The sequence below is a fragment of the Podarcis vaucheri genome (genome assembly GCF_965113315.1).
Source record: "Podarcis vaucheri genome assembly, chromosome: 5".
In the NCBI taxonomy this organism is placed as follows: domain Eukaryota; kingdom Metazoa; phylum Chordata; class Lepidosauria; order Squamata; family Lacertidae; genus Podarcis; species Podarcis vaucheri.
Genome location: NC_138763.1, coordinates 53,559,838 through 53,576,550, shown reverse-complemented (window position 1 = coordinate 53,576,550; position 16,713 = coordinate 53,559,838). Strand labels below are relative to the sequence as shown.

Below are 16,713 nucleotides of genomic sequence, written 5' to 3'. Positions count from 1 at the left end.
ATTTGTTCAGACCGTACTGATTTATATTGATCACAATTTTATATGAGAAGGCTTTATTCCACTTTGTTGTTACACTGATTTTAAACCATCTATTCATTTTTGTTGGTATAATGCCACTTGTTCTTTTAAACTGAAACACATGCAAAATGAACACACTGTAGGAGTGTGTTCTCCTACACAGAACTGTAGGAGTTGTGAAAACCACATTTGGTTGGATAGCGTTTACTAGTAGAAAATGGGTAGTCTACTGCAAAGTCCATTGGAAGTCCATTGTTGAGAAAATGAACAATGAAATTCCCTAGCACACTTATTGCATGCCCAGGCCCAGTAAGTACATAGTGAGGTCTGCAGGTGCCAAGTAAATACTAGGACACATGGGTTGGATTCAAATTAGAAACAACTCTATTGATTACAGACAAAAAGGTTCGGCTTAGACATTGGGCGTGTATCCAGTGATCAACCAGCCCACCTTCTGGTTGATGAATATAGATATAGGGGTTCCCCTGCAGTATGAACTGAACCCAATTGGTTAGTGGGGGGGGGCTTTGGCCTACCAGCCCCTGAGTTGGGTGTCTGGACATGAAACACTGCCCTCCAAGATCCCATGTCCCTAAGGTTGTGATGATTGCTATGAGGAAGGCAAAACCTGCAGACCCAGCCTGAACATTTTGCAGGGAAAATTACTCTCTGGCCCTGAAAACAGCAACTTATCAATATCCATAGCAAGATCTGAAAATCAGGCTGTCACCCTTATGACAGCCATGAAACCATAGCAAAATAGGGAGGGTGGAACAGACAGCCACGTGGGAACTTCAGTGCCAAGTACAGCAGAGCCCACATTCTGTTCCCTTTGAGCTGACCTGGATGGGTGAAGTCTTCCCCCAGGTCTGCTCCAGTGGCCCTGCCCACTAGGAACCCAGGTTGGTGCTGATTGGCCCCCAATGTCTTGCATGGGCTCCCTGACCCCAACGTGGCCACACAGGGTGGGAAACCAGTCTGTCTGTCAGGCCAAAGCTAGGAGCTAGCTCACACACACCCACCCTGTTATAACACTGAGCCTACAATGCCGCTTTTGGTAAGAAGGCAGGTGGGCAGGACAAATCAGCCCGAGTCATGTGGCTATGCTTCACATTGATTGCAAATTGCATGGAGAGGTACCCATCTGCAAAGTATACTGCTTGGCTATGCTTCACATTGATTGCAAATTGCATGGAGAGGTACCCATCTGCAAAGTATACTGCTAGGGTATCATCAGAGGTTCTTACATTCTTATCACACTGTATGACACTCATATCTTTCACCCTATAAAGTTACTGCCTTAGGAAGCAGGGATGATTATAGAGCTTAGAAATGAAATGATTAATATGACTTAGGAAGTATCTCAGAACTTGAAATTTCTAATTGTTACTGGGACTGGTATAATTTACTGTGGGTAGAACGGTGGACAGTGTTTAGTAGCTCTGGCCTGCTTTTTATACCCGGGGAGTGGACCTGAGTGGAGACTGTAACACTCAGGTCCTCTGCTTAAGCCCTGCCCCCCAGGCAGCCATGGATTGGCTGAATTTGAACTGAGGTCCTGGCAGTGCCCAGAATACTCTGCGGTGGCCGCAAAGGAGCGGCAATGATTGTGAAAACATGGCGAGGCTCAGTGGGCATGGGGTGGCACTGTGGCAGGCCACAACCACCACTCACCACTGAATTGGGTAAGCAGCCATTCCCTTTTTTATTTTAAACAGCACATGAAGTTCAATTCCATGGATCCTGTGGTATCCCACTATCTGTAATCTGTTTATAAATGAATGTCCACAGGCTCATTATTCCATATACAGTATTGTAATATAGATCTGGAATACAAAGCTTACTCTAAAATCAAGAGTTGTACTTGTATTCTTCCTATAATAAGGTGCTCTGCCAAAGAAGATTCAGACGTGGAGCTACAAAGGAAAATGTGTTCTGCATAACTTCCCATATTGAACTTTTTGGCTCCTCTCAACATTTTGCAGTAAAAAATCCCCCATGTTGATACCAGAGTTGGATCACTGGTATGTTTTTATATACAACTTGTTCTTCCCACCCATTTTCTCATAAACAAACTCAGCTCCAGGCCAAGTCTGCATCTGCCAGTCCTATCTGTATGCTACTGTTGTATATTTCCTCATGCTCCCTCAAACACATCACACTAGTGCCTCTTTACACTGTAGAAAAATGAAATAATGTTCCTTAGTTGTCTCTTCTATTCCCAGTGTGATTTGTGGCTGGTGAAGAAGGCAGAGAAGTTAGAATATAGTACAATGAAAACTAAACTGAAACCTAAACTGTTAGATGCCAGACTTCCCATTGTGACCTGAGCACTCCATTACGTAGCCCACAATTACCAGGGCGAATTCCTCCCTCCCCACATTTTAAAAACCATAATCATATGTCAACTCATGAAAATATGTCTAGAGCGTGAAAATCTAAACCGGTGAGAAAAACTGAGGTACCAATCACATGCACAGGTGAAGAACTTGTGTGAAATAATTTTTATTATCACAGAATAGTAGGCACTTAAGTGAAGCAATCAGTTTAAAAATAATCATTAAGTCAGATTAATAGACAATATTCATATATGACATGTTAGATCTAAAATGACCTTTAGAGAAAGTTAGACTAAGTTCTACCTGAGCAAGACAATAAGAAATAACAAGCATCCAAACCTCTGCTGAAACTTATTAAAAAGGGATCATAGGCTGAAATAAATCTACATTAAACACTAAAAGAGAATGTGGCTAAATATTCATAGAAAATCTCCTTCTGGTAGCACTGACTCAGAGGGATCACCATTGTTTCCTTTTCCTGGTTTAAAAGGGGTCGGGGAAGCACACAAGGAACCTAACAGCACTGGGAAATTGCACAGACAAGCACAGAATTGAGATAATAGTGACAAGGTCCACGTTATGTTGAATTGTGTGCTTCTGCCAGAGCTGGTGAAGATAGAATGCAGGCAGGCTTTTAATGTTGAATATGGGAATGGGAACACTGCCAAAAAAAAATCTCTCAGCAAAAAGAAAATGATTTGTTTACAGTTGCTAGACACCCTTGCTAATGAACAGACGAAAGAAAAGATACAATATGTGTTGCGAAAAACAGGTTCCATGTTTTACTAGCAGGAAATGCAGAGGATGATAAATTTAACAACAAAGGCTTACAAAAGCAGCATTTACTCAAATGCTACAAAGACTTGTTTCTCTGACATTTGAATCAATCCACCATATGTTATTTATTTGACTGGAGATTTTTTTTTGTATAACAGCTTCTGCAACAATAAAAAGAGACAGTGGTAAATAGCTAATTGTTCCGAGCATTATCTGCTCTTTACTGTAAAAGGTAAAAATTTTAAAACATTCTTTGGTATTTGCTCACACAAGTCTATATCCATGCAAAATCTGTGGAGAGGCAAAGTGAATTGTGAGACAGAGGAAGGCCCCCACTCCGGAACTACAGAGTGATTATTTTGGGATGAAGGAGAGAACAAAAGAATAAGTTTTGGTTCTCTGTTTCTAGAAATGGGGAAGGATTAGGTTCACTTCACGATTTGGAAAGCTTCTCCCTAGTCTGCATCTGACGATCTGGCTCGGATCAGAACGTAGACATGTGGCTTAGATCACACATCTACAAACCTTTTGAACAGCATGGTTTGATTCAACATATATTTCTTTGTACGAGGTGATCTGAGGGGCTTCCTGGTTCATTCGTTCTTTTAAATGGCTTGCAGCTGCTAGAAAGCACAAGGATTGCTGCACTTGTTGAAAATGTTTTAAGTAAAAAGCCCCTGGAAGCAGCAGTACATTATGGTGTTCCAACTGTTCCTTGGTAATTGTATGGAGAAAAAGACCACTAACCCGAGGCACTTATAGGGACATTCTACATGGGGGCAGTCATCTTTTCCTCCATACAATTACCCAGGAAGCAGGATTTGTACGCAGCTACAAACAGTTTAAAAGAAAGAACCAGGGGAACCCTTGCCCCACATAAGTACTGTACTTACAAAACAATTTCCATCAGTTGAAAGCATGGGATTATTTAAAAGGGTTTTCCCTAAACACTTGCATGGATTTGGGACAAGTGGACTATTCAAATGCATAGACTGGATTGTGACTTTTTCGTCTATCTCAATACAAACGCTTCAGGTTACAAACTCCGCTAACCCAGAAATAGTACCTCGGCTTAAGAACTTTGCTTCAGGATGAGAACAGAAATCGCATGGCGGCAGCGGGAGGCCCCATTAGCTAAAGTGGTACCTCAGCTTAAGAAAAGTTTCAGGTTAAGAACGGACCTCCAGAATGAATTAAATTCTTAACCTGAGGTACCACTGTACTGCAAGACCCAGATCCCTCCCATTTTATATACTGTAACTACAGCCTCCTATTGTCCCAACAGCAGCTGTTAGGTTTAGGTTCAGCAATAGCACATGAAGGCAAGTTCAGTTCTTTCTCTGTTTCAATTCCAGGGATCACCATGGATGAGTAGGCAGGACTCACCCAGAAGCAACTGTCAGCAAAGAAGGGAAATATGCATGTGACAGAAATGGTTGGAGCTGTTCTGCAGAGGAGGCAGCATTTTATCTCAAATCCCTAATACTTTCCACTAAGGTAGGGAATCATTATCTACCAGTTCTCACAAGCAGTGCCTCTCTTGAAACAAATAAAGTCATGGAAGTCATGGGAAATAAAGGGAGTGGCATGGTTATAATGGGAACTAAATTTCTTCTTACTAGTAAATCACAATCTGAAAGGCAAAGAACTTCCACCTGTCTGCTAGTATATTGTTTATTCAGAAGTGTTGTATGTGCAGAAAAATAGAATCTCCCCAACTAAAATGATCAAACATGATAAATGTTAAGTTTAAAGGGCATACCATCTGCAGAAATTCAATTTCCGTTTGAAGAGCCTCACAGGCATTTTCCATTTCATCTTCTCTGTAACTCTCCAATTTCTTTTTAAGCCTATGCCAACATTTAAAAACAAAACACCTGATATGGTGAGGCTGTCAGCTGAATCTTTCTCTTCTTCACAGCAGTCCTAGTTCTTAATTCAACCTTGATCATCCTAGCTGTCTCCCATTAAAAGTCCTGTAAGCTCCCCAACAATGTGTGGATCACATGTCACTATCCAGTTATAAATCAGAGAGACTAAAGTTTGCTAGATTGCTTGATGTGATTTAAACTGCATTACCCAAGACTGTATAAATCACTGCACAGTACTGGCAATTGTTTAGTGATGTGAAGAAATTAGACAATCTCCAGGAAGAATATATATCTCCAGAATAAGTGCTGTAAGACAAGCGTAAGTTAAAAGACTGTATTTTTTTCTTCTGTGGGTTGTGTGCATATTATAACCTATGACGAAATTATATCCTATTCATTCAAAAACTTCATGATTTGAATCTTTGATCCTTGCCTTTTATAAGTTCTTATAAATCTTGTTCCCAGAGTTGGTGATGTTGTCTGCCTATTGCTTACCTTCTCCAAGGGTTTCAATAATCTCTTTCCCACTGCCAAAAGATCAGGTCATTCTTTAACATTTCGTGGAGCATATTTTAAGTCAGGAGTAGCCAATATGGTGCCCTCCAGACACTGTTGTGTTACAAGTCCCATCAGCCTCAGCCAGCATAGCCAGTGGCAAGGAATGATGGAAGCTGTAGTCCAAAACATCTGAACACCATCATGTTGGTCACCATGTGTTAAATAATGGATTGTTGGCGGTGCACCTCTCCTCCAATTTACTTTAATGAAATCTACAACATGCATTCAAGGTTCTCAACTGCTGAAAAGGGAAAAAGACATCTAGTGTCTAATATTATAGTTACATGGATCTTCTGTACCGTCTGGATCATGACACTATCAAATCTCATTGCTTCTCATAAATTACTATGCTTTTGTGTTATTTTACAGCATAAAATTTTTAGAATCTCATGAAAAGATACTGTGTAGCAACATGCATTGCCTCATGACACAGAAAATGTATTCCAGATGCTCAAAGATTTCTTGCTGCACATGTGTCAGCACCACAATGCACAAAGGTTATGTCCCACTGTTGTCCCATTTTCCAGAAAAGGGAGAAAAATGCAGGCAAAATATGAGGAGCTGACCAATATCTTCCATACCAGGAGACAGACCAATGTCATTTTAATGTTGATTGCTGGAAGAAAATGCTTTTAAAAACACAAAACCCCCCAGAAATATACAGGCATCCCTCCCACTTGCGCATGATCAACTTGCATGTGATCATGTATATGTGCAACACCAGGAAAAGGTGAATTAAAGATGATTTAATTCATACCAGGAAATGGAGGGAAAGAGCTGGAGAGTCCCCGTGGCTTGCAAGGAGACCCTTCCTGGAGCCCAGAGGACTTCAGTGAGGGAGAAGAGACTGGAGCAGCAGCAGGGCTTTTTTTAGGCTGCTCAGCCTCCCCACTGAACAGCTGGTGTGTAGGGTACTGCAATAGCAGCCACTTTACTGAGCATCCTCCTGCCAGCCCTAGCTTCAATTTCAGTTGTGGATATGTTTGGTACAGTGTTTTTGATTTTTGGAGAGAAGATGGCAGAGAGGGCATTTAAAGAGTGTTCCCTGGTTATGCAATGTTCAGTTATGCGTGCAGGGCCCTGAAACGTAACCCCCACATATGAGGGAAGTTGTCTGTAATGTGAACGGGAGAATAGGATATAAGAGACAATCTCCTTGTGTTTACCCCAATCCCTCTGCCAAGAAACCCCTCTACGTTGTAGAGAATGTATAGGCATTTTCTAAGGTGCACACTCTCAGTTCATGTGGGACACACAAAATGTTTTACGTAGAACAGTGTTCTCCTACAACTGCATTTTAAAGTTGATTATTAGTAGTGGCAGGCAAGCGGACATTCACCAATCATCACCTTGAGAAGCCTTCCTCAATGTGGTGCCCTCCAGATGTTTGCGATTCCCATCATCGTTATCGTTGTTTGTCATCAGGAGGGCATGAAGTTGGGGGAAGTTGTTCTTCAGGAATACCTGGTAAACTTCTGAAAACCTTAGCTTCCCTGGAACATAGCTTCCACATAATGTAGGAAATTCTGCCCTTTGATACTACATTGGATTCTTACAGAAACATTAGTAAGAGCTTTCCATGAAGAGAGGAATTATAGTTACAGAGAGCAGCAAAAGCTTCACTTTCCTGTTGGACACCAAAAATGTTTTGCAGAACAATAATCAATACTGCATGTTAGTCAGTTTTAGACTGAGCCTTCTTTAAAATGGAAATAAGTTTGAATTCGACAGTATGTTTCACATGGGGAATGTTGTGAGCATGGTATGAAGTATATGAAGTGTTCCACTAGCACAGAAAGAAGTTCCTACTTTAACACCTGCATAACATTTCATCAATGGCAAAGAAAGAAATTAACACAGAAACTTCCAATAAATAGGCTATATTTTGGTGGCAGAAGACTAAAGAAATCTACTGATGTTTGGGGATTACGGCCTTTTTATTCTGGCTTGTTCAATGCAGCATCTGGATTGAAGAACAGGCAGGCAGCTCACTGAGTGTCAGCAGCAATAACAAAAACAGAGCAGAAATGGTGACTAATATGGGAATGGAAGCTTCTTTATATGGGATGTCTTGGGAATGGAAAAGCTCTGAAACCAAGGAGTCCATATACTACTACCCATTATATTTGCTTAAGTGGATACTTGCTGGACCAAGAAAAAGCTATTTCAGATCTTTTAATGGTCCACAGTATATGCAGCAATAAACTTATACTGCAGTCCTTGTCATACCTGCCAGAAGATAGTAAAATGGAAGATAAGTATAAAGTTGTGTTAAACCCATTCATGATAATAGAGGAGCAATTTCTGGGGTCACCGTGGTTATTTTGGGATTGTGAAATGAGCCCATATAGGGAAAGAATTATATTCTGGTGGTAGTAAATATATCACAGTGTGGGACCTCGACTGAGATTTTATATATATTGAATGCTAAGAAGATTCAGAAGCTTACCTTGTATATAAACAACATTTCATTGCTTAAATATTACTTGGTAATATCTCTTCCACACAAAAGGGTTATGCTGAACATAATGGCAACATGTAACCTTGAATTAAAAGGAGTAGAAGGAGTACTAATCCAAAACCCAGCTCCATAGTTCCACTTTTTGTCTGCTTTTATTTGTATATGGTGGTCCCTATCACTTGTAAAATTGTCTTTTTCTATCTTTCTTTCTCTCTCTCTCTCTTTCTTTCTTTCTTTCTTTCTTACAATTACATTTCTTTGCTAACTAGAACAGGTGTATTTTCCCAAGTACAGCTGCAGTGTATGTGCCGATTTAAAGAAGAAAAAAGTCCTAAAATGAGCATGTACAATACCCTTGATCTTCCATCACATCATGCATTTTTGCTTTTAAAAAAAGGCACAGGCACAAAGCCCTTGAGCCTGATGTTGTTTCTGCTATGCACTGCAAACAATAAGATCTGCCAACAAATTCATTTACCTTATGGAAATATAGTTTCAAGGATGGCAATACTGTATTTGTGTCCTGATTTAGCTTAAGCATTTGAGATGGCCACAATACAATTAATGTATCATACACGTCTATGATTTGGTGTACTTTTGCACCTGATCTATTGAGTCAGATAGCGCACAGCAGTATAGCATAAGACAGTCAAACAGCTGTGTAGGACTTGTTCTTTGCTATGGCCAGGCCCAAGGGCCCACACACATCCTTACTAAGAACACAGGACCCCTCCTGGGTCAGAACCTGTTTACTAACAGCCATTCCCTCTTGTCTGTCCCTTGTGTCTGGTGCTCAGAGTCCAGGAATGCCGCAAATTTGCAGAGTCTGTTCCAGTTGTAGTGTAGCTCAGACGCACATGCAGGAACATGATTGATGTTGAAGAGGCCAGGAACCACCTTGGCTGTGAATCCTGGAACACCTGCTCCCTGCCTTGCAGGCCTTTTTCCACCCAAGTGGAGCCCTGACTGGCCCTGACTACAAAAGCTGAGGCTGCTGAACAGACTCTTCGGTGGTGTTGCCGCTGCTGCTGCTGTTGTTGTAGTAGTAGTAAGGTGTTGCTGCAGATTTTTTGTATCTTTGTTTTAGATCTTCTTGTGATTTATGTGGAAAGTGTTCTGTTAGGTTGTGTATTTTTTAATGTTTTACTGATTGTTTAGGACTGCTTTTGTTATGTTGTAGTTAAGTATTTTTTTAATGTTGCAAGTCACCTTGAGCATGGTTTGAACAGTGGAAAGGCGGCAAACAAATAAAAATATGGATGTATGTATGTTGCTTTTGCTTGAGCTGCTAAGAGAAATGTCTAATTGCTACTTGCAAAGTGCTCTGAAGCTGTAAGGCACTAGATAAACAATTATGCATTTGGTAGAAACATTTGCTTTTCTCGCTGAGTTTTGTGAAAGGCAGTAAAAGACATTTTTGTTGCTTCATGCTCCCATTCGGCTGCTTGATTTATATGGTTAATTCTTTGTTTTGTTTTGTTTTAAATAAAAAGCTAGGTAATTTCAATATACCCCAGACCTATCCCTTCAAGAAACAGGGAATGTATCTGAAGTTACAGGCTGCACAATCAATGTTGTGGAGACACTTAAGTAATGAATAAATAATGGAAATTTATCATTAAGTCTGGAGTGAATGAAAATATTTAAAGTTATACTTAACCAGAAATTTGTGAAAGTGTAACACTAAAGTAATAACAAGAATATTAACCATATATAAGGTTCACTATTTGATGCACTTTAAATGCAAATTTTAAATGGGATGAAAACATACTATGAATATTTAGCTACTTGTCTGAACAGGACAAAATACATCTCTGAGCAAAGTTATTAAATGCCAAAGACCTTGCTGAGCTCATGTGTGCATACTGTGTTTCAACAGTTTGGTTAATTAGCAACATTATATTATGTATATTTGTTTAATAGTTCTGTGGGTTTTAGGTCTGTTTTACCTAAATTTTTATTAAGTACAAACTTAGAGAGCTCTTTGACTCAGTGGTTTATAATTATTTCTAAATAAATTAAATAAATAAACAAAATCAGCATGAAATAGCTGGACTTGAAACTAAGGATATTCAATCCAATACCAGTTAAATGAATGTAGCCTGATACAATCGAAAGAGTATTGTATAACAATGTGAGAGAAAGTGACTTTTAGAGCAGTCCTTAACTCCTGGCAACATGGATGTTTCTGTACTGTTCTTTCTATCCTTTTAAAGGAAGAAGTAAGGATTCATTTTAGATTCTTAAAGGGTATAGTTATATTTTAACTGCCTTTCTCCCACCTTGCTTTTCTCTCGGCCTGTTAGTCTCAGCAATCAGCCTAACCATTCAGTAAGACTGGTTTTATTTTTGCTCTGAAAATCTATGCTTCAATAATTACTGTGAGATTTTGGAAGCTTGAAATGAGTTGACCCAATAAAAGATTATTTCCCATACTATATGCATCTCAACCAGCAGAACCATCACTTTTCTGAAAAGTCTCCACAGCAGGAGTGGAAGATATACGTCTAGAGGAGGACTGTTCTGGCCCAACACATTTAAAAAAGGGTTACAAGCTAATTCTCAGAAACCATTTGCCTTTTTAAAAGACCTGAAGCTTGTGCCTGCTGATCAAAGGGCTTGAAGGGCTGCAGGGGAGAACTCATGAGCAATTGGTATTCTATCTCCAAAGCCATGGGTAGGCAAACTAAGACCTGGGGGCTGGATCCGGCCCAATCGCCTTCTAAATCCGGCCCGCGGATGGTCCAGGTGTTTTTACATGAGTAGAATGTGTGCTTTTATTTAAAATGCATCTCTGGGTTATTTGTGGGGCATAGGAATTTGTTCATTATTATTATTATTTTCAAAATATAGTCCGGCCCCCCACAAGGTCTGAGAGACAGTGGACCGGGCCCCTGCTGAAAACGTTTGCTGACCCCTGTGGACCAAAGCTAACTACATATCTGGTAGTTGTAACAAAGGTCATGAATTGGAAGTGCTCTTCCAGGCACCTTCATCACCGTCCAAATACTGCTTATGCAGTAGTATGAGGGAATTGTGCACTAATACATAAATATCAACACAACCCACTATAAATTAATATTCCTTAATCCAGCATATAGGCAGCAGGAAGAATTTCCAAAATATTCTATTTGTGAGACATAAAAACTGGAGACAGAAGATGAGATGGTTGGACAGTGTTCCCGAAGCTACAAACATGAGTCTGACCAAACTGCGGGAGGCAGTGGAAGACAGGAGTGCCTGGCGTGCTCTGGTCCATGGGGTCACGAAGAGTCGGACACGACTAAATGACTAAACAACAACAAAAACTGGAGTAATGTTTACAGATAACATTACCAAACTGGCAATACAAGGGCATTCTCATGAAGTCAGAAGTTTGGGAACCTGAACCCTGTTGGTTCAGCCTCTTGTCAGAAGTACACTTTTTTGTAAGTAAGTAGTACTCTACCTAACAAGCCTGATATCACTCGTAGACAGAATGCTTTCTAAATGAAGGATTTTTTGTGAGGTAAAAAACATTAACCAAGTGACTAAAGATGCAAGCATCAAACTTCAAAGCTGGAGACAATTAACACTTGTGTTCATACCTACTAAAACTTACGTAAATTGACAGACGAACCGCTCTCCCAAAGTTTCCTGTGTATGCATTTGTGTAAGGAAAATTACTCCTGAGCAAATTTCCAATGACAGACTTTACCCTAGAGCACGTTTTTATTGTTGGATTATAAACCTTGAAATTGGGGTTCATAATAGAAACCCTGACACAATTCTAACTATAACAGCCCCACTGGGCATTGGTATAAAAAGTTTTAAGAAATCAGTTAGCACATTGTCATTACAGAAACTCATTCTGCACCCCAGAGATTACTCCAGAGATGGGTATTTCTTGCTTATAAAATTTAACATAAAATTAAATTGAACATATTTGTTCAAAACCAACAGAATCATGGCCCTCGGCAATGCACTGTTAATATGAAGGATTTGTTCAGCTCTAGTGGACATATTTCCTGGATGATTTATGTGAATGCAGTGTCATTTGTTCTTTCATGGTTTCAATAATGAGCTTTCTTAGGCTATAATAAGAAATGTAAGAAGCAATCCTAGTTCTTTCAGATTAGTCAAGTAAACAAACGCCTTAACTATTAAATAACACAAAGCAACTTCAAACTATTTCAATATTTCCAGGCTTCTGAAAAGAGTGCAGAAGTTCACACTCTAAAAAAAGAAAACCCTTCTCTAAAATTTCCCTCTGAAATGGACTAACAGAAGAAGAATGGGGAAAAGCAGAATGCCATTCAAACTTCTAACTGTAAATGAATCCAGTCGCCTCATTTTATCTATGAATGAAAATATGGCTTTAACCTGTTCCTACGGGGGGACAGGACATGAAAGGCAAATATAAACCGAGGTTCTGCTTTTTAGTATTTGTGCTTTCCCACTAATCTACAATAAATTAATTTTGCATATTTTGATTCGCTCCTCTTTTCACTCTGTTTTTTGTGACTTACAGTTAATAATAATTACATTTTGGTTCTCCTTAAATAGGTGGTATATACTGATAAGATAAAATACATTTCCTCTTCTAGGCAATATACTCAAATGCTTTTAAGGATTGTATGTTAGTAGCTGCAACACTGATATACAGAAGTTGAACACAGTATGATCTACTACACAATAAGCTTTTAAGTAATGGGAAACTCCAGGTGTTGTTGAACCCTAAATCCCATTAACTGTAGCCATGATTAGGGATTATGCAGAGCAGCTGTAGTGAAGCAACATCTGGAGGATCACAGATTCCCCAATACTATGTTAAGCATTAACTCTCCCCACATGCAGTTAGCAGCAATGTGAGTAAAGGGTTTCCTGCAGGGTGTCTAAACTGGCCCTGATTCCAATATGTAAGAAGTAATCCTAGTTCTTTGAGATTTGTCAAGTAAACAAACCCCGCAAGTGACATATAGGTTTATGCATGTGAAGGACCTCCAGTACTAGGGCCATGTGTAGGAAATAATTTATGAACCAGAGAGTCCATGCCAACACCCAGCAAAGAGGTCCCACAAATACAAATCAGAATTCTCTCCATTCTTTTTCAAGGAGGGAAACTGTGTGAGGTTTGGATGTTAGTGTGGATGCCTGGCCCATATGTTACTTCTGCATATGGCTGTGAATATGGGGCTGCTTTGCATGGGATAGTTTTAAACATATTGTGGTGTTGTCTTCACAAATCATATGCCCACTGTAGGACAGACAAAGCAAATCAGATCATATTATAGATGTCTCAAATTGACACCATACGTCATATGGCTGGAGAGTTAGGCCTGAGTGGTGCATTCTGAAATACCAATTTGCCCCAGCAAATAAATGTATCACAATAGTACTAAAAGCTTTAGGCAGTAGGTAACTCAAACGGATGATCAAAATAATCATCTTTATGCTAAACCTTTTACAGTCCCACAAATAAGCTTTCTTCTAAAGAAGGCAGTGCTTTATGACACATTTTCATTTGGCTTTTACACTTAACATCTTAAAGCTCTGTATGTTGTTAAAGCTGTTTTGAAGTTGGTGGCTAGCATGCTGAGAATACAGTGAGATTCTGCAATTGATTTTCATGGAAGGAAATGGCAGTATTTTGTCCTGACACATGATCATATAATCCAGTAGGATAATGGGCCTTCTTCAAAGCATGGTACATTCTAGTTTGATGGCTTGGTGGATCTTTGCTGTCAGTGGAGTGCATTTTGTTACTGTAATATTTCTTTCAAACTAGCAGGACACTTCAAAGCATCTGAATCCTCTGCTGTGACACCTAACCTGCCACAACTGGTGTGAAAATGAAAGCATCTTTGTGAAAATGTCTGCTGATATTGAAACCCTTTTACTACTGTAGGCACTTTTCTGAACAAGGCTTTTTTTTTTAAAAAAAAGGACCAATTCTTCTTTCATCATTAATAAAAAAAGATGTCCATCATGAATATAAATGAGGAAAGGGGAAAACAAAACACAGGTTTTGCTCCAGAAAATTTGTGAAGAGCAAATTCAAGTTGGTGTGATCTTGCTTCCGGTTATACCCTGGTAACAATGATTTTCATAGAATCATAGAATCATAGAGTTGGAAGAGACCACAAGGGCCATCGAGTCCAACCCCCTGCCAAGCAGGAAACACCATCAGAGCACTCCTGACATATGGTTGTCAAGCCTCTGCTTAAAGACCTCCAAAGAAGGAGACTCCACCACACTCCTTGGCAGCAAATTCCACTGTCGAACAGCTCTTACTGTCAGGAAGTTCTTCCTAATGTTTAGGTGGAATCTTCTTTCTTGTAGTTTGGATCCATTGCTCCGTGTCCGCTTCTCTGGAGCAGCAGAAAACAACCTTTCTCCCTCCTCTATGTGACATCCTTTTATATATTTGAACATGGCTATCATATCACCCCTTAACCTCCTCTTCTCCAGGCTAAACATGCCCAGCTCCCTTAGCCGTTCCTCATAAGGCATCGTTTCCAGGCCTTTGACCATTTTGGTTGCCCTCCTCTGGACACGTTCCAGTTTGTCAGTGTCCCTCTTGAATTGTGGTGCCCAGAACTGGACACAGTACTCCAGGTGTGGTCTGACCAGAGCAGAATACAGTGGCACTATTACTTCCCTTGATCTAGATGCTATACTCCTATTGATGCAGCCCAGAATTGCATTGGCTTTTTTAGCTGCCGCGTCACACTGTTGGCTCATGTCAAGTTTGTGGTCAACCAAGACTCCTAGATCCTTTTCACATGTACTGCTCTCAAGCCAGGTGTCACCCATCTTGTATTTGTGCCTCTCATTTTTTTTGCCCAAGTGCAATACTTTACATTTCTCCCTGTTAAAATTCATCTTGTTTGTTTTTGCCCAGTTCTCTAATCTGTCAAGGTCGTTTTGAAGTGTGATCCTGTCCTCTGGGGTGTTAGCCACCCCTCCCAGTTTGGTGTCATCTGCAAATTTGATCAGGATGCCCTTGAGTCCATCATCCAAGTCGTTGATAAAGATGTTGAATAAGACCGGGCCCAAGACAGAACCCTGTGGCACCCCACTAGTCACTCTTCTCCAGGATGAAGAGGAACCATTGATGAGCACCCTTTGGGTTCGGTCAGTCAGCCAGTTACAAATTTTAATGGAACTGTGGCACAGGATTGTAGCTTAACAGTCCACATGAAAAATTGCGAGCATTTTTCAGGCAGTCATTCTGCTTCTAATGACTATGCCTGTCTCAAGGTCTAGCTTGCATCTTAGTTCTATAATACAGGAAAAGTAGCTGGAGTGCAAAGACCTCAGTCTGCACAGTCAGATCCTGGAAAGACTCTTGACAGCAAAGATGGCTGAGTCACTGTTAATTCAAAGGCTCCTCAAGCTGCCAGGTCTTCAATAAACATCATTCTCTCTCTTCAAGATGATACATTTTTGCTTTCTTTATTTAGTTACAAAATTAGTAAAAGAAGGGGTTTCAGCTCAGACGTAGATCACATGTACTGCATATGTTCAAGTCCTATTATTATCTTTGTCCTAGACCACTCTTACCTCACTTGACAACCTTTTATTGAATGCTTTGCAGACTAGACAGCTAGGAATAAGCATGGTACCTGACCTGCTTGTTTCTTATCTTTGTTACAGCTACCACCTACATACTATGTATGCTGGTGAGCACTGGCTCTGATGCGCCAGAGAGGTTTGTCAGTAGAGGTGTCACAGCCTTCTCCTACCGGGACAGCTGCAGCAAGGTTTCTTCCTATCACCTAACATCGTATGATGCAATGCATGAGACAGGTAAACCCACATGTTAAACTGAAAAAGAACAACTGGGAGTACAGTCTTAAGTCCAGCTGATGGTAGAATTTGGTGCTTTTTTCTGTTGCCTTCTCCCAGGATGGAGAAGGCTAAAACATCTCTACTGGTGACAAACATCACTGGTCTTGAGGCAACAGAAAAAGCTGCCTAATTGAAAAAAAGGGGTGAATTATAGATGAAAAGAATCAAGAACGTGCTTAAGACAGCTATCCCAATTTTTTTGTTGCAGCCACAGCCTGAATTGGTATGATGTCCAAGAAACTTGTGAGAGGTGGGGGGACTTCTGAATCTGGCCCACTGGCCAGATCAAGTTCCACAGCCCTTCTTCAGACAAAGCTAAGTTGTGGGCGCTGCTCTAAACAGTGGCTTGGCTGTGTTCAGCAGCCTGGCTGGCCCTCATTTTCCAAGGGTTTAGCAGACTGCCCAGTGGAACAACACAAAATGGTTACATAATTCCCAGAGGAATTTCTATAGTTAAAAAAAGAAATAAACTACATCAAATTGGAAGTACTTCCACGTGAAAGGTGTGGTATTTGTCCACCCTCAAAGACTGTACAATCCCGTGAAATTACTAAATAATAGTAATAATAATAATAATAATTCATCTGGTCTTGGCTGCACAGCAGTCATGTTAGTGAGGCAGTTTCATTAACCACACTTTGAAACTAAACTAAGCTGTTCTATATTTAATTAGTTCTGTCTCCAACAAGATTCCAAAGTGTGTATTGTCCTCAAAAAAGAAACAATTAAAAAAAAATCGAACAATTTAATCATCAACCAACTCGTATGGAAGTGTGTTATTTTCCTGCTGAATTGTCTTCTTGTCAGGTCTATTGATGTTGTGCCTCTTTCATTCAGTGTTAAGAGATACATAATG

General features: G+C 40.1%; 2 protein-coding genes across 4 annotated transcripts in view; one reads left to right on the top strand and one right to left on the bottom strand.

Moving 5' to 3' along the window:
* LOC309532440 (uncharacterized protein) overlaps positions 1-16,713 on the top strand; it is a 78,530-nt gene that overhangs the window by 22,097 nt on the left and 39,720 nt on the right. The window contains exons 2-3 of the mRNA XM_082222725.1: positions 4,490-4,631; positions 15,663-15,815. Of these exons, the coding sequence (XP_082078851.1) occupies positions 15,795-15,815 (21 nt within the window). The 5' untranslated portion in view covers positions 4,490-4,631; positions 15,663-15,794. The remainder of the gene's footprint in view (positions 1-4,489; positions 4,632-15,662; positions 15,816-16,713) is intronic.
* The window catches only part of CCDC172 (coiled-coil domain containing 172), a 28,400-nt gene continuing 14,241 nt past the window's right edge, over positions 2,555-16,713 (bottom strand). For 2 of the 3 annotated variants that reach the window (XM_082222712.1, XM_082222714.1), the window contains exons 7-8: positions 4,897-4,984; positions 2,555-3,295 (exon numbers count right to left, since the gene is read on the bottom strand). In XM_082222712.1, coding sequence (XP_082078838.1) covers positions 3,260-3,295; positions 4,897-4,984 — 124 coding nt within the window. In that variant the 3' untranslated portion in view covers positions 2,555-3,259. The remainder of the gene's footprint in view (positions 3,296-4,896; positions 4,985-16,713) is intronic. The other variant, XM_082222713.1, reaches the window with a different exon arrangement.